At 37.8% G+C, this 16249-nt stretch overlaps 5 protein-coding genes across 5 annotated transcripts; 1 reads left to right on the top strand and 4 right to left on the bottom strand.

The window, feature by feature from the left end:
- Window positions 1-1486: 1486 nt before the first annotated feature.
- Window positions 1487-2788, bottom strand: BATDEDRAFT_36697 (uncharacterized protein). The gene has a single exon (XM_006677406.1). The coding sequence runs from the start codon at window positions 2764-2766 to the stop codon at window positions 1603-1605; it is 1164 nt and encodes a 387-aa protein (XP_006677469.1). The 5' UTR covers window positions 2767-2788; the 3' UTR covers window positions 1487-1602.
- Window positions 2789-4630: 1842 nt separating this feature from the next.
- Window positions 4631-5935, bottom strand: BATDEDRAFT_86810 (uncharacterized protein; the record flags this gene model as incomplete). Its single annotated transcript, XM_006677454.1, has 6 exons — window positions 4631-4650; window positions 4735-4965; window positions 5047-5103; window positions 5242-5313; window positions 5401-5527; window positions 5792-5935. 6 exons carry the CDS (start codon window positions 5933-5935, stop codon window positions 4631-4633), a joined length of 651 nt encoding a protein of 216 aa, XP_006677517.1.
- A 509-nt stretch (window positions 5936-6444) lies between these two features.
- BATDEDRAFT_86809 (uncharacterized protein) lies at window positions 6445-8016 on the top strand (the record flags this gene model as incomplete). Its single annotated transcript, XM_006677565.1, has 7 exons — window positions 6445-6460; window positions 6564-6646; window positions 6721-6900; window positions 6973-7084; window positions 7178-7284; window positions 7376-7595; window positions 7949-8016. The coding sequence occupies 7 exons, from the start codon at window positions 6445-6447 to the stop codon at window positions 7978-7980; spliced, it is 750 nt and encodes a 249-aa protein (XP_006677628.1). The 3' UTR covers window positions 7981-8016.
- A 6-nt stretch (window positions 8017-8022) lies between these two features.
- BATDEDRAFT_34564 (uncharacterized protein) lies at window positions 8023-13971 on the bottom strand (the record flags this gene model as incomplete). The annotated part of the gene is made up of 24 exons (XM_006677341.1): window positions 8023-8310; window positions 8404-8853; window positions 8924-9027; window positions 9122-9268; window positions 9364-9426; window positions 9499-9575; window positions 9653-9756; window positions 9841-10012; window positions 10148-10461; window positions 10577-10735; window positions 11027-11079; window positions 11150-11273; window positions 11360-11527; window positions 11599-11699; window positions 11785-11996; window positions 12071-12318; window positions 12401-12506; window positions 12572-12633; window positions 12726-12820; window positions 12906-13018; window positions 13093-13186; window positions 13276-13340; window positions 13419-13748; window positions 13825-13971. The coding sequence occupies 24 exons, from the start codon at window positions 13969-13971 to the stop codon at window positions 8072-8074; spliced, it is 3747 nt and encodes a 1248-aa protein (XP_006677404.1). The 3' UTR covers window positions 8023-8071.
- A 1101-nt stretch (window positions 13972-15072) lies between these two features.
- BATDEDRAFT_31455 (uncharacterized protein) lies at window positions 15073-16032 on the bottom strand. The gene is made up of 4 exons (XM_006677319.1): window positions 15798-16032; window positions 15589-15713; window positions 15233-15476; window positions 15073-15155 (listed from the first exon to the last, which is right to left on the bottom strand). Exons 2-3 carry the CDS (start codon window positions 15625-15627, stop codon window positions 15318-15320), a joined length of 198 nt encoding a protein of 65 aa, XP_006677382.1. The 5' UTR covers window positions 15628-15713; window positions 15798-16032; the 3' UTR covers window positions 15073-15155; window positions 15233-15317.
- Window positions 16033-16249: the final 217 nt, after the last annotated feature.

The following is a 16249-nucleotide window of genomic DNA, read 5'->3' as shown; positions in this document are numbered from 1 at the left end:
ACTATATTGAGTGCCATATTTATCATTTCTCTCAAGATCTTATTTGTTGGCCAGCAAAATATGCTCGCAGATTAGGTGGTGGCTCTGTTATCATGGTTATGTTTATTGTATTTGCCTACGGAGCAATCCAAGGCTGTTGTTGATTTCATATGGACAGAATGGCAAAGGCAGTGATTGAATGCACAACAATTGATTTGCCGTTGCTGAAGAATAGCTACACAGCATTTAGTCTGACATCAACCTAGAGTGCTATACACTCAATAAACGTAACTGCTGTGATGGTTAAGCACTGGAGATGTCTTTGGAGATTTAAAAATATCTCCAGGGTACAAACAATCATTATTAATGTAGCAAGGGCTACAGTTTTGCACTGCCATTCATTTGAAATCAGGGTAGAACATGCACGAGGCACAACAAAGGTTGGTAGCCATTTTCACCAGGAGAAAAAAAGGCTAAATTGTCAGAATCGGCTGACTAATATTAGCGAAATACCTGCAGTAATTTGTCTCGGCTCTTTATATTAGATATCCCGACCATATGAATTTCGTACAGTTGAAAAAAGTAAGCCTACTCTGACTGAATAGTCAGTGATAGTGTAGTATCTAGTAAGCTTCAATCAAATATCCTCAAGGTGTTTCAAGTGTTCATATCATCCAAATATTACTTGGTAACACAACTCGCCACCCCAGTCATTACATGTTACCATGTTTTAAATTAGCCGATATGCAAATACCCACTCTTGTTCTTTATTTTGCCGTGGACTCGGTGTATAAACTGCTTGAGTTTATTTTGCATATAAAACATTGGGCTGGCTGAGTTTATTTTGCATATAAATATTAGACTGGCTGAGTAATCAATCAAAAAATCTTTCATTTCAGGTATTCATGCCACATTGCGTCTACTGTAAAAAGCATTCAGGTTTTTTAACCAGAAAGTCCAATCTTGCAGCTCAAGACAAAAAGAATGAAAAGGCAGAAAGACATTTATTTGTTTCAGCAACCCAGTCTCATCATGTTTCGAAAACATTCCCATGTTATCAATCAAGCTGCTGTTGCATTTAGAAACAAGAATTTTTGTAGTATTGCGTGATGGGTTTAGGCTAATTTACAGACTATATAGATGGAATTGTCAATGCTCCCGCGTTAGAAAAAGACCGACACCAAGCTCAGCAGGCTCAGCAAACTTAGCAAACTTAGCGAGCAGCCGCCGCTAGACAAAATAAAAAGTACTGTCCTGTATTTAACCGAAAAAAGTGGCAGATCGTTAGCAAACTGGCCGTGTCAACAAGTCAGATTGTTGTCGTGGTATAGAAGACAAACGATAGTGCCTTGCCATTCAAACCAACAGATGAACAATCTATTGGTATTTGAAAAAGAATATTATCAAAAAGGGTAATCAAACAAAAACAAATCCGACCATACACGAAAGTGTGGTTGAATGAATTTTATGCAGGTACCATTCCAAATGCATGAACACACTAATGGCTGCTGATAATTTCTCGTTTTATTTTATCCATTTCACCCCATTGTTACCAATTGTGATGAGCTGCGTGAAAATGTGACGTGGATAAAGGGCAGCTCTCGATCCACTTTTTTACACTACTCATTGTGTGCCGGCAGTGTTGTATCCCATAGGATATTTGGCAATAAAAGTTTGCAGATTGGGATCAGGTTCCTGTGGAAAGGCTGATAAGCTTCTTGGAATGTAATTTGCATTGATGTATCTACTTCCTAATTGAGAGCGTGCAGCTGTCTGTATTGATGGTCCGACATTCACTGGCGTATATTGCAGGTTCATTGGCATGGTATGAGATACGTGTTGGGTGTTTAAAGACCAAAGTGATGACAAATCCACATCTAGCCCGAGATGGTTGAACGAGTCTTGTGGTTGTGGAGTAAAGGTATCAGCCATGGCCGAAGAGGCATACGCATCCGTTTGGAATGCAGGTTGCATGGGAGTACTACCCACTTTGAATGCAGGCTGCGTGGATCCAAAGGGTTGATTATTTGTTTGGTACAGTCCTGCTGAGACCAACATAGTTTCCATTGGTATCAGAGCAGAGAATACAGATGGCTGCGATATCATTTGATTGTGCTGGAAAGGTTGCGTGAGTGGATTGGTGATCGGTTGATTAATCAGACTGGGTATGTCTACATCTTGCCATAATTGAGAATATAGCATGTCGACATTTTGGCCAGATGGTGGCGCAGGAGCAAGTGGCATGAGCCATGTATTGGATGTGGGTTGAGAAAATCTTTCAGCTCCAAGTGGTGACGATAGATCTTTGGAACGCTTAGCAGAAGAGTGCGCATATGGTGCTGATGTGTGGCGAGAATGTGCGAGCGCGGATGGCAGAACTGAGGCTACTGCCCTTTGAGAGTGCTGCTTGTTTCTGTCAGGCGATTGGGAACCAATTATCAAGGTTGGCGAAAGGTTGGTCTGCGCAAGAAATTGAGACTCGGAGCCAAACAGTCCTACCAATGGAGAAAGTATATCATCCATAATAGTATCATCAATCGCCATGGTATTTGAGTTGGGCGGAGGCACAAATTGAGCTGTATAGAGTCCATGTGATGGCTCGGCAAGCAGTGACAAAGGTGTGGGGTTCATTCCAATCGCATTCAGCGAATCTGACAAGAGATCATTCAGCGAAAACGGACTTGTTTCAGACTGCATAGATGCAGCGTTTTCGGCATTTAGATTTGATGTGTCGATAAATTCTGGCGGCTCTGGTGTTCCAAAAATCTCGGAAACGGACACTGTCATGGTGGGTGCATTATTATCGAGCTGCATCTCTTGACCAAGGAGCCCGCTAACATTCCCAAACGATCCTGCCACCAACTGCTCTTGCGGTGTGCTAATCAATAGCTGTTGATTTGATAAATTGGTGCTGGGGGCCAACGGAGTCTCGGATTCAATGAGCTCTTTAAGCACTATGAGAAGCTCAATAAACTCTGCGTGTGTGTATCGAGACCCAATCTCCTCCTTTCGCTGCACAAACAGATCTCGTAAATCGCGAGAAAGCCAAAGAGTCCATCGCTGGCCTCCTCGACCTGCCATTGAGTGAATTCGCTTTGTATAGTTATCCATGTCGGGGAGGGTTTTGATGTGCATACTAGTTTGTAAAAGGTTCAGCAAGAATATGTCGCATGGCTCTTTAAACTTTTCTCGTAGCACCTAATTACGTTACAATCAGTTGTATAGTTAAACGGAATCATGATGCAATTGAGCCATTTGAATGCAAGCATCACCATGAGAGTATCCAATGTATTTTTAAAAGTAGTATAGGTTGGGTGAATGCAGATGTTGTCAGTAAATGGATAAACATTGCGCAATTTGTGTTGTGAATAGGCGACATGGAGCAGCATGGTATGCGTGATAATCATATCAGTATAAATTGACATAAAATAGTGTGAGCATACTATTGTTTTATGTGCAATCAGCAATACTAAATTCAACGATCAAGTTTGATTAAAGCAAAATTGAGAGTAATCATCAACTACATACGTTTGGTAGTTTGATATTGAATCGTTCGTAGCGCTTTTGAAAATACTGTGGAATGTGCTTGGTTGATTGCAATGCTTGATCAGACATGCTAATTAATTCTGTAAGGGTATAACTGCTGAGATGGCAAGGCAAAGGTTGCTCGGGAAATGGGGTAGTCAAGATATATTTGAAGAAAGTTCAAATATTGTGTGGATAGAAAGATAAGGTTGAATGTGGATGTGGATAAAGCGACAAATGTATGCAATGTTAGCACTGCTAAAAAATAGCAAGTGACACTATTGGGAAATAAATAGGTGAGAGTATTTCAAATGCAAGTTTATAAAAGCGATTGATCAAGAATGATCGAGTAGCAGCTATAATATCAACTACGATGATGTTTCAATTAATTGCCAATGACAAGGCGTTGGAATTTCAAGGTAGGTTGAGAATCAGTAGTATTTTGAAAATGAGATATTTAGCGCAAAGTACATTCAATATGAAAAAGATGCAAATACTGCTCATGTCTTGAAGCAGTGGTCGTATTAAAATATGCGTATACTTTAATAGCCATCGCCACATGGATTTTGATGGTATTGAGTTGCGAGTTCAATTGCGCTAGAGCACTGTGGGGCACTTTATCCACGCGTCAATTCAAATATTCGATTATGAATTGACCCACTAGACCTTTCCCAGTCGAATACATGTTCGGCCTGGGCCATTGCTTTTTTAAATATGTTGAAATTCAAATACTTGTGACTACAAGTACTACTTTAAAGTTGAAAGCTATTTAAATTTTTAACATTCAGTTTGACCAAACTACCAGCAAAATACATTGACTGGCCATTCTCTTGCAAATGATTGACGCATCAATCAGGTCAATCACTTTGAATATACTGCAATCTTGTCAACGCAATAACAAAACACACATTTTACAAACATATCTAGTCATTTTAACTATTGAAACTCTTAAACTGAGCGCTATAAATGTATATTGTTGCTAAAAAACAAAATACTGCGTTTTAATGTAAGCAGTGTATTGTTTAAATTTAGTGGCAAGACAGCCATAGTATAATTCCACTCGGTAAGACATAATAGCGATAGATACATTCATGCACCAGTACATGGATAACAAATAATTATAGAATTAGTAGTCGTAATCACCACCTGTTGTTTAAAGTGCAAATTAAAATTGGTGGTTAGCACTATTCAGAGTTTCAACGAAAATAATAAAGTTTGAGATGGATCTACCTTCAGATCCGTCGCCACCAAGAACATCCAAGTCATCTTCATAGTAATCAATCAGGTAGTCATTATCGTCCTCTTCAATATCCTCATCGTATTCCTCGTCTTCAGGAAGTGTCTCATCCTCATTAACACCAATAGCATCACCACCTTCTTTTTTAGATTGTGCTGCTTCTGCCAGTTCCAGAGTTTCTAAATGCTTAAGATCCAAGTCCTTTGAAACCAACTTTGGCATAGCTAATATGTTGTACATGTGTTTAGAAACAAGTTGGATTGAATTGGTACAGAGTATACACAGGAACAAAAATGACCACTTGCCCATTTTCTTGGTAGTGTCCTTGACTGAATGTAGCTCTTCTGGAAAAAACGTTAAATCTGCATTCAAATAGTAGAATTTAACAAGGTAGAGATGAGCAGCCCAGAGTTTTGTGGCATTTTAAAAGGGTGTTTCATGGCAGTCAGTTGGTTTTAGTTTGCAATCATATCCTTGACAGTTTTAAAACAAATACTTGCCAGTAGCTGTTCGGTGCAACATTCGAGAAATTGGCTTGGCAGCAATGTATTTATCAGAATATCTCTCCAGATCTAGACAATTTCATCAGTAACAATCTATCAGCTGCTTTAAAATAAACAGATATTGCAAATAGTATGGTATATCCAATCTGACAATACCTTTTTTGACCACAGGTTTCTCCAAGAAAAATGGTGATGATTTCATTGTCTCGATAAACTTGGAGTAAATGTCAAACATTTGGTTTTCCAACTCCGTTGGTTCTTTAAATGGCGGCAAATCAAATGCCTTGATTCAGTGTCATCCGAAAAATATAGATTGGTATGATTACCATCCAAAGCAATAAATGGTATCTAGGTCAGCACACAGTTACCACGAGCATTTTAACTATACTATCAATGAGAATGGATTGATGCCCAGACTTGCTCAAGATCATTATATGTAGACATACACAATGCTTTCAGACTGTTATAAAGTATGATTGCTGTGTTTTGTTGATATAGAATGGTCTAGAGGTAATCTTGAATGTACAGATTCAAATAAATTACTTACTGGATATAGTGGTATTTCCTGGTAAGTAATCACCAACCCTTCTGGAATATCTAAGCCCATTCCCATATTACCACCGCCTCTCCCACCTCCTCTTCCACCTCTCCATCCACCACCGCCTCGTCCTCCCGGTGCTCCTCTACTCATGGCGTATAAACTTTTACCAATAATGCGTCGAGAATTGCAGAATAAAAAATACTGAAATATTGAGTTGGTATCAAAACAGGGTGTACACCCCAAAAATAGGGACCAAGCACTAGACTATCGCATGTTGAGCCAAAAGCTGGATAGTTTATTCAGATTCAACTCTTGTCTCTTTGAAACATAGTATGTTGATGTAGATTGTCAATCATCAATGCTTGAATTAAATGAAAGGAAGACTGAAGATTGAGCATTCGTTCAGTTTATACAAAATCAACACAAGACCCAGTTTTGTTGAGTTTCCAAATGAGCGATAATCAGACATTGCAAAGATTGAATGCTTGAAACAGAGCCATAGTGAACGTTTACGATCGTTGATTTTAAAACAGGAAATCTTTGAATTCAATCCACCAACCATCAGCAACAACAGTAAGTAGAGTAGCTTGCCATGCTATAAACATGTTTAATTGACACTTGTACATATCTTATTTAATCACAATCACTTTTATCTCTAGATGTCTGGAAATTGGGGTGAGTTGTGTTCATGTCAGGCTCTAGGCTATGTGAATCTTTAAATCAATGTGCTTTTGGATAAAGTGATCTTGGACAACTCATACTTTATTTCAAACAATAGACGATTCAGAGGAAGATGTTGTGTCAACACCTATTGCTGTTCCAGGAAAGTGGGATGATGAAGATGTCGAGGACAATGTTAAAGTGAGTCAGCATTATGTTGTATAGGCAACACTATTCTACACTGCTAGAATTCTTAATTTTTTTGATTCAATTAGGATTCTTGGGATGCTTCTGATGACGAAAAAGAAACTCTTGCAAAGACTGTTGCTGCTACTGTCAAACCCACCACAGTTGCTCCAGTTAAAGTAAATAAAAAAAAAGCCTTGGCCCAAAAGATTGCTGAGCGAAAGGAAGAAGAGAGGCGTAAAACCCAGGAGTCGAGTAATCCAACCAATGTAAGCCATATCAGGTTTTTAGCATATAACGGAATTTAGAGTATTGACGTAGAAATGAATGTCTTGATCTAGGATGTTGTTTCTGCAGAATCCGATCAGCAGCGTAAAGAGTTACTGGCTCGCTCAGTGAGAGAATCCGATTTGGAAAATGCAAGGGCTTTACTTGGAGATCTTGCACTGACAGGTATATTGCAAAAGTCGATCCATTAGTTTTATTTCCGAAACATTCAAGTCTTGATTTTCGCCATTTATGCCTATTCTATTATTCGGTTACTAGGCGGACTTTCTACTACTGAAGGTGCGATTGAATCATTTCATCCCGAGTCCCGTGGCGAGTTTGACGATTTTGTCAAAGTGATTATGAAAAAGTTTTCCACACTCGAGGTACCGTTTCAATATAAACCATCCATTAATCATTTTTATGCATAAATCACTCCAACTCAAATGATTCTTTTGAATTTAAACACACTTATAGGATCAAGTCCAGTACACATACTTTGTCGAGTCTTTGATTCGAGAATTGGTTATACCAATTAATGTAGAAGATACACGACGCATCTCATCATCCCTAACAGCCATGATCAATGAAAAGCAACGCGTTCTTAAAGAGTCACAGAACAAGGGTAAAAAGAAGGCTGCAAAACAGGTTCTCAAGACTGCACCAGCAGGAAGAGGTGACACGACCAACTATGATGGTAAGTTTTGAGTTTTTAATTAAAGCCGTGTTCACGTAAAATGCAGCACTTTTCTGTATCTTGCAGCAATTACCTTGTAATATACAATCGTTGAATGTTCGTGTACTTTCTTGATAAAAATTGGCTGTACTGATCCAGTTGCTTAAAATCAAACTGTTTGTCCCACTTTTGGTATAATCATAAATTGTACAATCAACGAGTTTGAAATCTTGTACATTTTCATTCTAGTTCAACACACCAGTTATTTCATGAGATTGTTTACTAGACATCTTTGCTTAGGTTTCATTTTACGTGAATGCGGCTATAATAGGATAATTGATTAATTTTGCAGTCTAATCCTTTTTTATTTGTAGATGTGTATGACGATTTTGATGATTTTATGTAGTAAATGAAGCAAGACTGAGAACTGAGCATTCACTAATTTTTTGTCATGCATCATTTTATTTCAATATTGTAATTGTCAAGCATTTCACGATTTAAATACACATATACTCTAGCCATTTCAAAATATGCGACATTTTGGTTGTATTCATGCTCATGGCCATTACACCTGATTGGTTTAAAACATAAGGATGTTTTTGTCTTTTACATGTCCATTGATGCATTACCTCTTGAGCTATTTCGTCAGAGAGTAATAAAAACTGTGATACAAACTGCCCATCAATGCACTTTTTTAACTCGCCCGATCCTGATCTGAAAGTTTTAAAATCGTTTCCTATATCGCAATGTTCAAAGTAAGCAAATTAAAAAATCAACTGTTAGCCTCCTATTTACTGATTAAAAGCAAATATACTGAAATCAAGTTTACCTAGTAAGGGTCGAGTCTGTTCAAATTCTGCCAATACATTCTGCAAGATTTCTAAAGCAATGTACACGTCTGAACGTAGTCGTAACATGGCGATCAAACCACCGGATAGAGTTGCGCCATATATCACCTGTCCTCCATGCACTCGTTGTTCGATTACCTCGTTAGAAATAGATACATTTTCGGCAGTAGATACATGATACAGTTTCTGCATGGGCTTGGATAGAGCAGTACCGTTGTTTGACCACCAACCCTTATCCAGCGTATCTAATTCTGAAATCATCCTATCATCAGTGAAAGACGTATGCTCTGCCGCAGTCGCAGAAGTGATTTGTTGCAGTCGATGTTTCATCGATCCGGGTTTTAGTTGCAAAACAATGTCCAATATATGAAATTCAAACCCTGTTTGCATTGATTGTGAATCTGTTGATTCGTGGGTATCAGAGTCTTCACCTGTAAAGTCATAGTGGTTACTAACAACATTGTGTCGACTATTCAAGGTAGGTTTGGCCAATACATTTACCTTGATTTGTGTCTAGTCCATATATATTACCATGCCGATCTGTTCCAATCACCAATGAATCATCCAAAGGAAAACATTCCGATCCAACTCTACTCGTCACGTCACTAGATATTCAAAGAATCCATTTCAATAATCACATACTAGCATTTTAACAAGCATGCATGTCTGTAGTCACAAATCAAAAATGCTTCAACTCACCTCTTTATAAACGCAAATGCTTTTGTCGCAATATCAAACTTGTACACTGATATAGAGTCTTGCGTATTGGCAATAAAAATTTGCGTTTTCAATGCATGAATCCGTGTAATTATAGAATTAATGTCGATAGATGCACCTGCTGTAATGCTATCATGGCAGTTCAAAGGGTGGGTAAATACACAATGCTTGTAAAACAAAGTCGACAGTACATTGATTAGTGAAAAAATAATAGCTATCTTTACGTTCTATGTACGGCTTCGATTTTAAGTTGATAGAGTGTAGATCCAGCAGAGGCAAGTAAGTAGCTAATTAAAACCATATATGATTAGATATAAATAGCATGGTTGTGACAGGTTTGATATGGATGCATTTTTTACCTGTTTACAAATGTACATAGAGCTAATACTGGACCGTTTAAAGTATACTGCCCCATCAACGTAAACTTGATATGTTTCTGCAAACCAATATAGATGGCAAAAATATAAGAGGTAAAATCATTACAAACAATGCATGCTTTCAAAGTTAACATACATTTTTAGTAGCTGGTTTTAAGCCAAAAACTAACACACGTCCTGATGTAGCATGAATTCTCGTCCCCATGCAAATATACCTCTTGGTCGGCTTGACATGCCATACTACAAACGTGAAATGTCAATTCAAAGGTGTTATTAGTACCATTACATGCGTTTACTTTTTAATCAAATGTCCAAAATACATACCAATCAACGAGTGAATAGTTTCATTAGCAGCTAGACGCTCTGTGGCATAAACTTGACCTGTATCTGGATTCATGACTTTTACAGTAGTCAAAATCTCATCAGCATCGCCTTGTGAAGACCCAGCAACCACTAAAAGTTTAGTGACTGGATCAACCAAGATTCTTCTCGGCGTCTATATCCAATGCATCCATATAAACACAAGTTGATGTTATCCATTCAGATACTTGATTGAATGCATTTCAAATCCATATAAAATTTGGCATTTGATGGACAGACACAACCATCACAAGTTAAATATAACACTTACATCACCCATATTAATATTGCGTATATGATATCCAGACTCGGGGTCGACTTTGACAAATGACAATGTGTCTGATGTTAAAAACAAAAATCCTGTGTCTACATCAGCATCGTATAGAAACCTTGCTGCATGAAGAATTGGTTTGTGAAGAAGCTGCGAGATTCGAATTCCGCCAATAGGCGAGACTGACAACTGCCAAGTTTGGTTTGTCACGCCCAACACATACCGGTCAAGTGGATCAGTATGATGTGAATAAACCAGATCCAATGGACAGTCTCCTAGCTGCAGAATAACTGGAGGCATGAAATTAATTTGATCTATTTTGAATGTCAAAATATAAACATAACCATAAACCGACGTGTCTTGGCTTCAACCATACATATTCAAATACCAACACGTATAGTCATAATAGAAAGCAAATATTAGATATACCGTTTTCAAAGTCTAGAGTGAAATCCAAAAGTGCGCCGTCGCGAATACCAATCAGTAAATGTGGTTTGGAAATCAATGCATTGCTCCTGCTTGAAATTTCTTTAGATTTAATGATGCAGATTGAATGTGGAACATTGATTGGAGTGGAATAGTATTGAGCTAAGTTAAAAAACATATTAGTATATACAACCAACAAGTTAATGAACATCTTGAAATGACATGATTTAAACTTTACTTATAGAAAATTTTGAAAGTATATCCAACTTTCCCGCATTCTGTAGAATAGACAGTATTACACATGATGAATCATATGACCCGATGATACATATTCCTGATATAAAGGCGCTGCAGACGTATTGAAGGGTCAGTATAAATACGGTTAGTTTGATTAAAAAATACAAATCTAAATCTACCTTGAAAATAAGCTTTCGGATTTAGTGCAGAATATACACGATGGTTCAATATCTAGTGAAATTGAAGAAATCGACTCGATTTGAACATTACTAAAGTGATTCCAAATAATAAAAACATTAGCCAAAATTATATTGATTACAAAACATATATCTATATTACCTGTTCTCTTGGATAATTACTTTTAGTAGCATCAACGAATTTTCACCAGTCAAAGTAAGTAAAACACAGTCTTGATAAAAGGCAGAGAATCCAACCTTGTGGTCATTTGGTGGTGACCAATTTGCTACTATACAAAAAACCATTTTCAGATTTCACAACTAAATAACGATATAAAGAGTAGCCATTGATATAAAAAGCAAAGCATCCAACCTGTACAGGTGTTATTGTTTATAGTTTTATCCAACAATGGCCTAGCAATGATGATTCCATGCAAGTGAACTTGGATAAAATATCCACTGACAAAACAAGCTGCAGTGTTGAGTGTAGCTACATCTATAGTAAATCCAGAAATATCCGAGATATCCTCAAATTCATCATCTAAACCCCATGTGAGTGCATAATCGTAAATGCATACCAAGTGTTTCGATGCAATAATAATTATATTGTACCTTGCATGTACATGATACGGGTTGATGCTACAAAAGATGCAACAAGCAGAGAGTCGACAGTATCTTCACAAGATGTTCGAAGCCCCCACAATTTTATTGCTCTAATTGTACATGCATTGCATTATCAAATAAAAAATTAGCAGTTGAATTGACATTTTATCAGTGAAATATTAGATAAATTCATACCCATCAAACTGTTTGGTAGTGTCATCAATCAAAACTCCAACGCCATGACGAATTTCTTGTATGTATCCTAGCGGTGCGGCACCAGCAGTCATATAAAGTGTGTCTGTATTATTTCCTAGTGTGTCAGCCAAACAGAAATCCAGAGTTGGCCCAGCATTCCAATCATTTGAAATAGGCTCGTTTCCCAATATGCATAGCGATTTGGCATTAATCTAAACCAGTATATTAACACGAGAGGGTTCAGTTTCATCCCAGCATTTTAGCATTGAAATAAAAGTATACATACATGAATAATCTCGCCATTGCAAAACGAACCAAACAGGATCAAACTATGTTCGTTGTCAGAAGATGGCAAACTTTTCATCAGCGAAATAGGTCTCCGCTTTTCGCCCACATGAACTACATGAATAGTCAATTGAGCACGAGCTATTCGTAGATACATGATATGGCCTTGATCAGAAGTTATATAAAGATGCTCATAATCGGAAGTATTGGATTCCAAGACTTGAACAGAGCTCACTATTGCTTCCAAATCTAAAATATAACAAGATAATAAGTCGCATATTTGATAAATCAGTAATGTGTTTAATGCATGCAAACAAGTTATATGGGTTACCTTGGCGTATCTCTTTTGAATGAAAAGGTCCCGGGATATGCTGGCGACGAGGAGTTCGAGAAAAATGTTTCATGTCAATTGAGCTAAGAAGCAGCAGCTCTGATTCCTGAATAGCATATTGATAATTTAACAACCACACTATCATCTTCAACATAAAACGCATATCCCTACTGTTATAATTAGAAAGTACGTGGGCAGATTCGGAAGAGAAACTAAATGCAATGGTACAGCCTCTGGTATTCAAAAATGATTTTTGTTGGCATTCAATATGCAAATCCAACTACACTCTAAAAGAAAACACGAGATCCAACAGGATTGTACTTGCCTTTTCCAGTGGCATATGGCACGAATTGAGTAAAGTTGGAAATGACACCATTAAGTTGATTCCACTCATAAAGTAGAATTTCTACTTCTCGGTTGCTAGCGATTGAAAAATAATCAGTTACATTGAGCCATTTTTTGTAAAAATAATCTTCAACTTGATTCCATAATATAAACTACATACACAAGAACAACAACGACCAGATTAATGATATGCGGAAACTCTGGTGGCATGTTCAGAAAGGCCATGTGCAAAATGTTTGAATTGGGTTTTGGCAAAACAATATCTTGCTGAGACTAAAAAGTGCCAAAAACACCATTAGTTTAAAAATTCAGACCAAGATTGTTTTATCAAACAAAATAGAACTTGCATAGAATAAAGGGACTCCCTTGTCCTCACTGAATGAGTTTATGGGAAATACAGTGATGCGATTGTGGAATGCAGCGACTGCAATACAGCTGGCACTATAAAAAAAGTGAATCAATAATTTAAGAGTTGGAAACTATTTGGATTGTATTTATCACAACAAAACAGGCAAATATACAGATCGTACAGTGGATCAGAAACAACAATATGACCCAGCTGCGTGTAGCTTGTTCCTGGAGGTGCAATCTTATGCTGTTGTATTGAAATGGAGATAAAATCAACTAATTAGCCATTTAGAAAGAATCGCAGATACTGAAACCAAAACCAAACCTGAAAAATGCATTCGAAAGAATAGCCAGTGAAGGAATGACATAATGCAATACCGGATAAAAATCCAGAATCCGAAGTGCACAGTATCAAGTCATTAAGAGAATTTCTAATCCTATTTTTAGTGATTAGCGATAGATTTGGATTTTTCCTACAAGAATCGGCCGATGTTGAGCCATGAATAGTCCGCCTAGACAGGGTTGGTTTAGAAAGAATTGAACGAGAAGCAGATCTGAGAATGCATGCAGATAGAATACGACCAAATACAGGTGTAGAGAGGATAGGAGTGAGACCGGTTGTTTTATTATATGTGCATGCAACCAAAGCCGAGTCCTAATAAAATCCAGAATAATTGATTATCATGCAGTTAACAAGAATGGTTTGCAATGGCATGAATACCAACATGAACATGAATCAGAACATTCAGAGTATGAAGAGTGGTGAGTGAGAGAATAGACCGAATATTCCCGTGCGGACGCAGCGGATGCGATAAATAGATTTCGGCAGCAATCTCGTCAGTAATCTCGGCAGCAATCTCGTCGGTCGAAACGTTCATGGCAGAGTGCGTTGGTGAAAACTGTTTCCATCAGGCGTCTGTTTGGCCTCAGGAATTCGGCCCAAAACATTTCATTTCTTTAATAATTCAACTTGATGGATTTGGCAGCATTAAGACAGGCAGCATTGCTGTCGCTCAAGAGCAAGAGAGCGACAAACAAGACTGTTTCTGCCAACACACAAACTGCAAATACTACTGAAACTATCACTAAAAATACTGCCGACTCTCTCGGTTTGACCCATGAATCTGTCAATCAGTCCATCGTGGTCGCAGCAAACAGCACGGTAAAGGCTTTGGATAATTCTAAAAATACTGGACTTGGCTCTCTTATTACTCCTGTTTCTACTGGGATGTATGCACTCAACGAATCTGAATTGTTCATTACTCCCAGTCTACCTTTTGTTCCCACCATTCCATTATCCAACATTAACTGCGAGTCTGTGCATATCAACAGTCTTATAACTAATGCATCTATGCATGAATTAATTCAGCATGTTGATAAAATCACTTCAAGTCAATGTGCATATTCTAGCTCGGCTCTTTCCATTCAGCCGATTGATGATGATGGTTTCAATACCGTTATCGGTGCACCCGCTTTAATTTCTGATGATGCTGTGGTAAATTTCGGTGAATCCCACATACAAAATCAACATGCTCCCATACATAAAACAAACGATGATGCTAGGGAAGATGGCGAGATCTCTGAAGCTGAAGGTACTCAAGTCTTGGTCGAAAAAAAGCTACAGATTCATAATGAAAAAGACCCCTTTTTATTGGACGAGTATGAAAGTGGTAAGTCTAATCTATTTTTTGCTAAATTGTTCAAATCTTTGTATCTTGAAAGCTTCATTACTACTTTATGTTTCAACTCTACTATCCATATTTTCTGTTGGGATATTTTTATCATGTAAATGATATCAAAGTTTCACTTGCAATAGTTGCTACACCAATTCAATCTTGTACTTATTGCCATAAATATGTTTTAAAAGGTCGCGAAGAAGTGCTATCAAAAAAGGTAAAAAAGCGGGAAAAGCGATTGAAACAGCGGCATGTCGATCAACTGCGACAGCAACAACCTAAATCTCGCCCGTCGCCTTTTAAGCAAAACTCGACTCATAATATAGGACACAGCTCTGCCTATCAGCATAACTCGCCTCAGCTACAATATATATCTACCCCAAATTGTGAGTTTTATAGCCGTTCAATGTATTTAAAATCCGACATAAATACATTTATTAATATTTTGTCATGCTTGTTCTAGTCGATTTTCCACAGCAATCTATACAATTTGGAGCTACTGTTCCAATGCTTCATCAAATGTCGCCAATGCATATTTCAGAAACAGTTCATCCACCCGCTTTCCCCCCTTTGGCTTTTGCTCCAAAACTTTTGCCTGCCTCTTTTATGAATCCACCACCAAGTGCGCTTCCAGAATTCAATAATGCTGCCTTTAATTCACCCCATATGCATATGTTTCCAAATATGATACCACATTCTACTGATATGTAAGTTCTCTTTGACTATGAATTAATTTATCAGCACATTCATGTGCAGCTGCATGAATTTGTTTCTGACTCGATACAATACGTTATATTTGGACTGGAATGATCTTGCCAGTGCATACTGCCCAGCACCTAGTATTCCCAATGCTCCCATGGTTTTGGCTGCGATTCTTTGCCAACTACCAGATTTCTTTTTACTTTCCAAATTTCTCGATCTTTCGCCTCAAATGCAAGCTAATAGTGAGTATAGTATTGGTTGTATTGCTTTCAGTGCTTTGGATATGTTTTTATGCAGCAAGCTAACAAAGCGATTGGTTTATATAGCTCTGTTGACTTCTCCCCAGCTTTGGCCAAACATACGCGATCAAATCTGTATGCTTTCCTCTCTTGGCATCGAACTTAGCCAGTTACCTGATTTTGGAATTCATGCAGAGATTGTGCAAGCTTGTCTAAACTATGTGATTGAACAACAGAATTATCACCCTTCTACGGTCGTCGGTCAGCAACTAATCACTGTGACAGAACCATTTTCTTCTAATGGATTTGTAAATTCTATTGCAAATAATCAAAACTTGTTTTTTGAAATTCCTAAAAATCTTCCACCAGCTGCAAACGTGAATTATACCGACACGTTTTTGCCACCTCCTCCACCTTTTCCGCTACAATACTCTTCACCTCCACCTCCTCCACCATCACTGTCAGCACGCAACACACATACTAATTCAGCACTCCATTCATCCCCCCATATAGATTTGACAAAATCTTTTAATGATGTG

The sequence above is a fragment of the Batrachochytrium dendrobatidis genome (genome assembly GCF_000203795.2).
Source record: "Batrachochytrium dendrobatidis JAM81 unplaced genomic scaffold BATDEscaffold_3, whole genome shotgun sequence".
In the NCBI taxonomy this organism is placed as follows: Eukaryota; Fungi; Chytridiomycota; class Chytridiomycetes; order Rhizophydiales; genus Batrachochytrium; species Batrachochytrium dendrobatidis.
The sequence above is the reverse complement of the archived record's forward strand: the minus strand, read 5'-3'. Positions and strand labels throughout refer to the sequence as shown.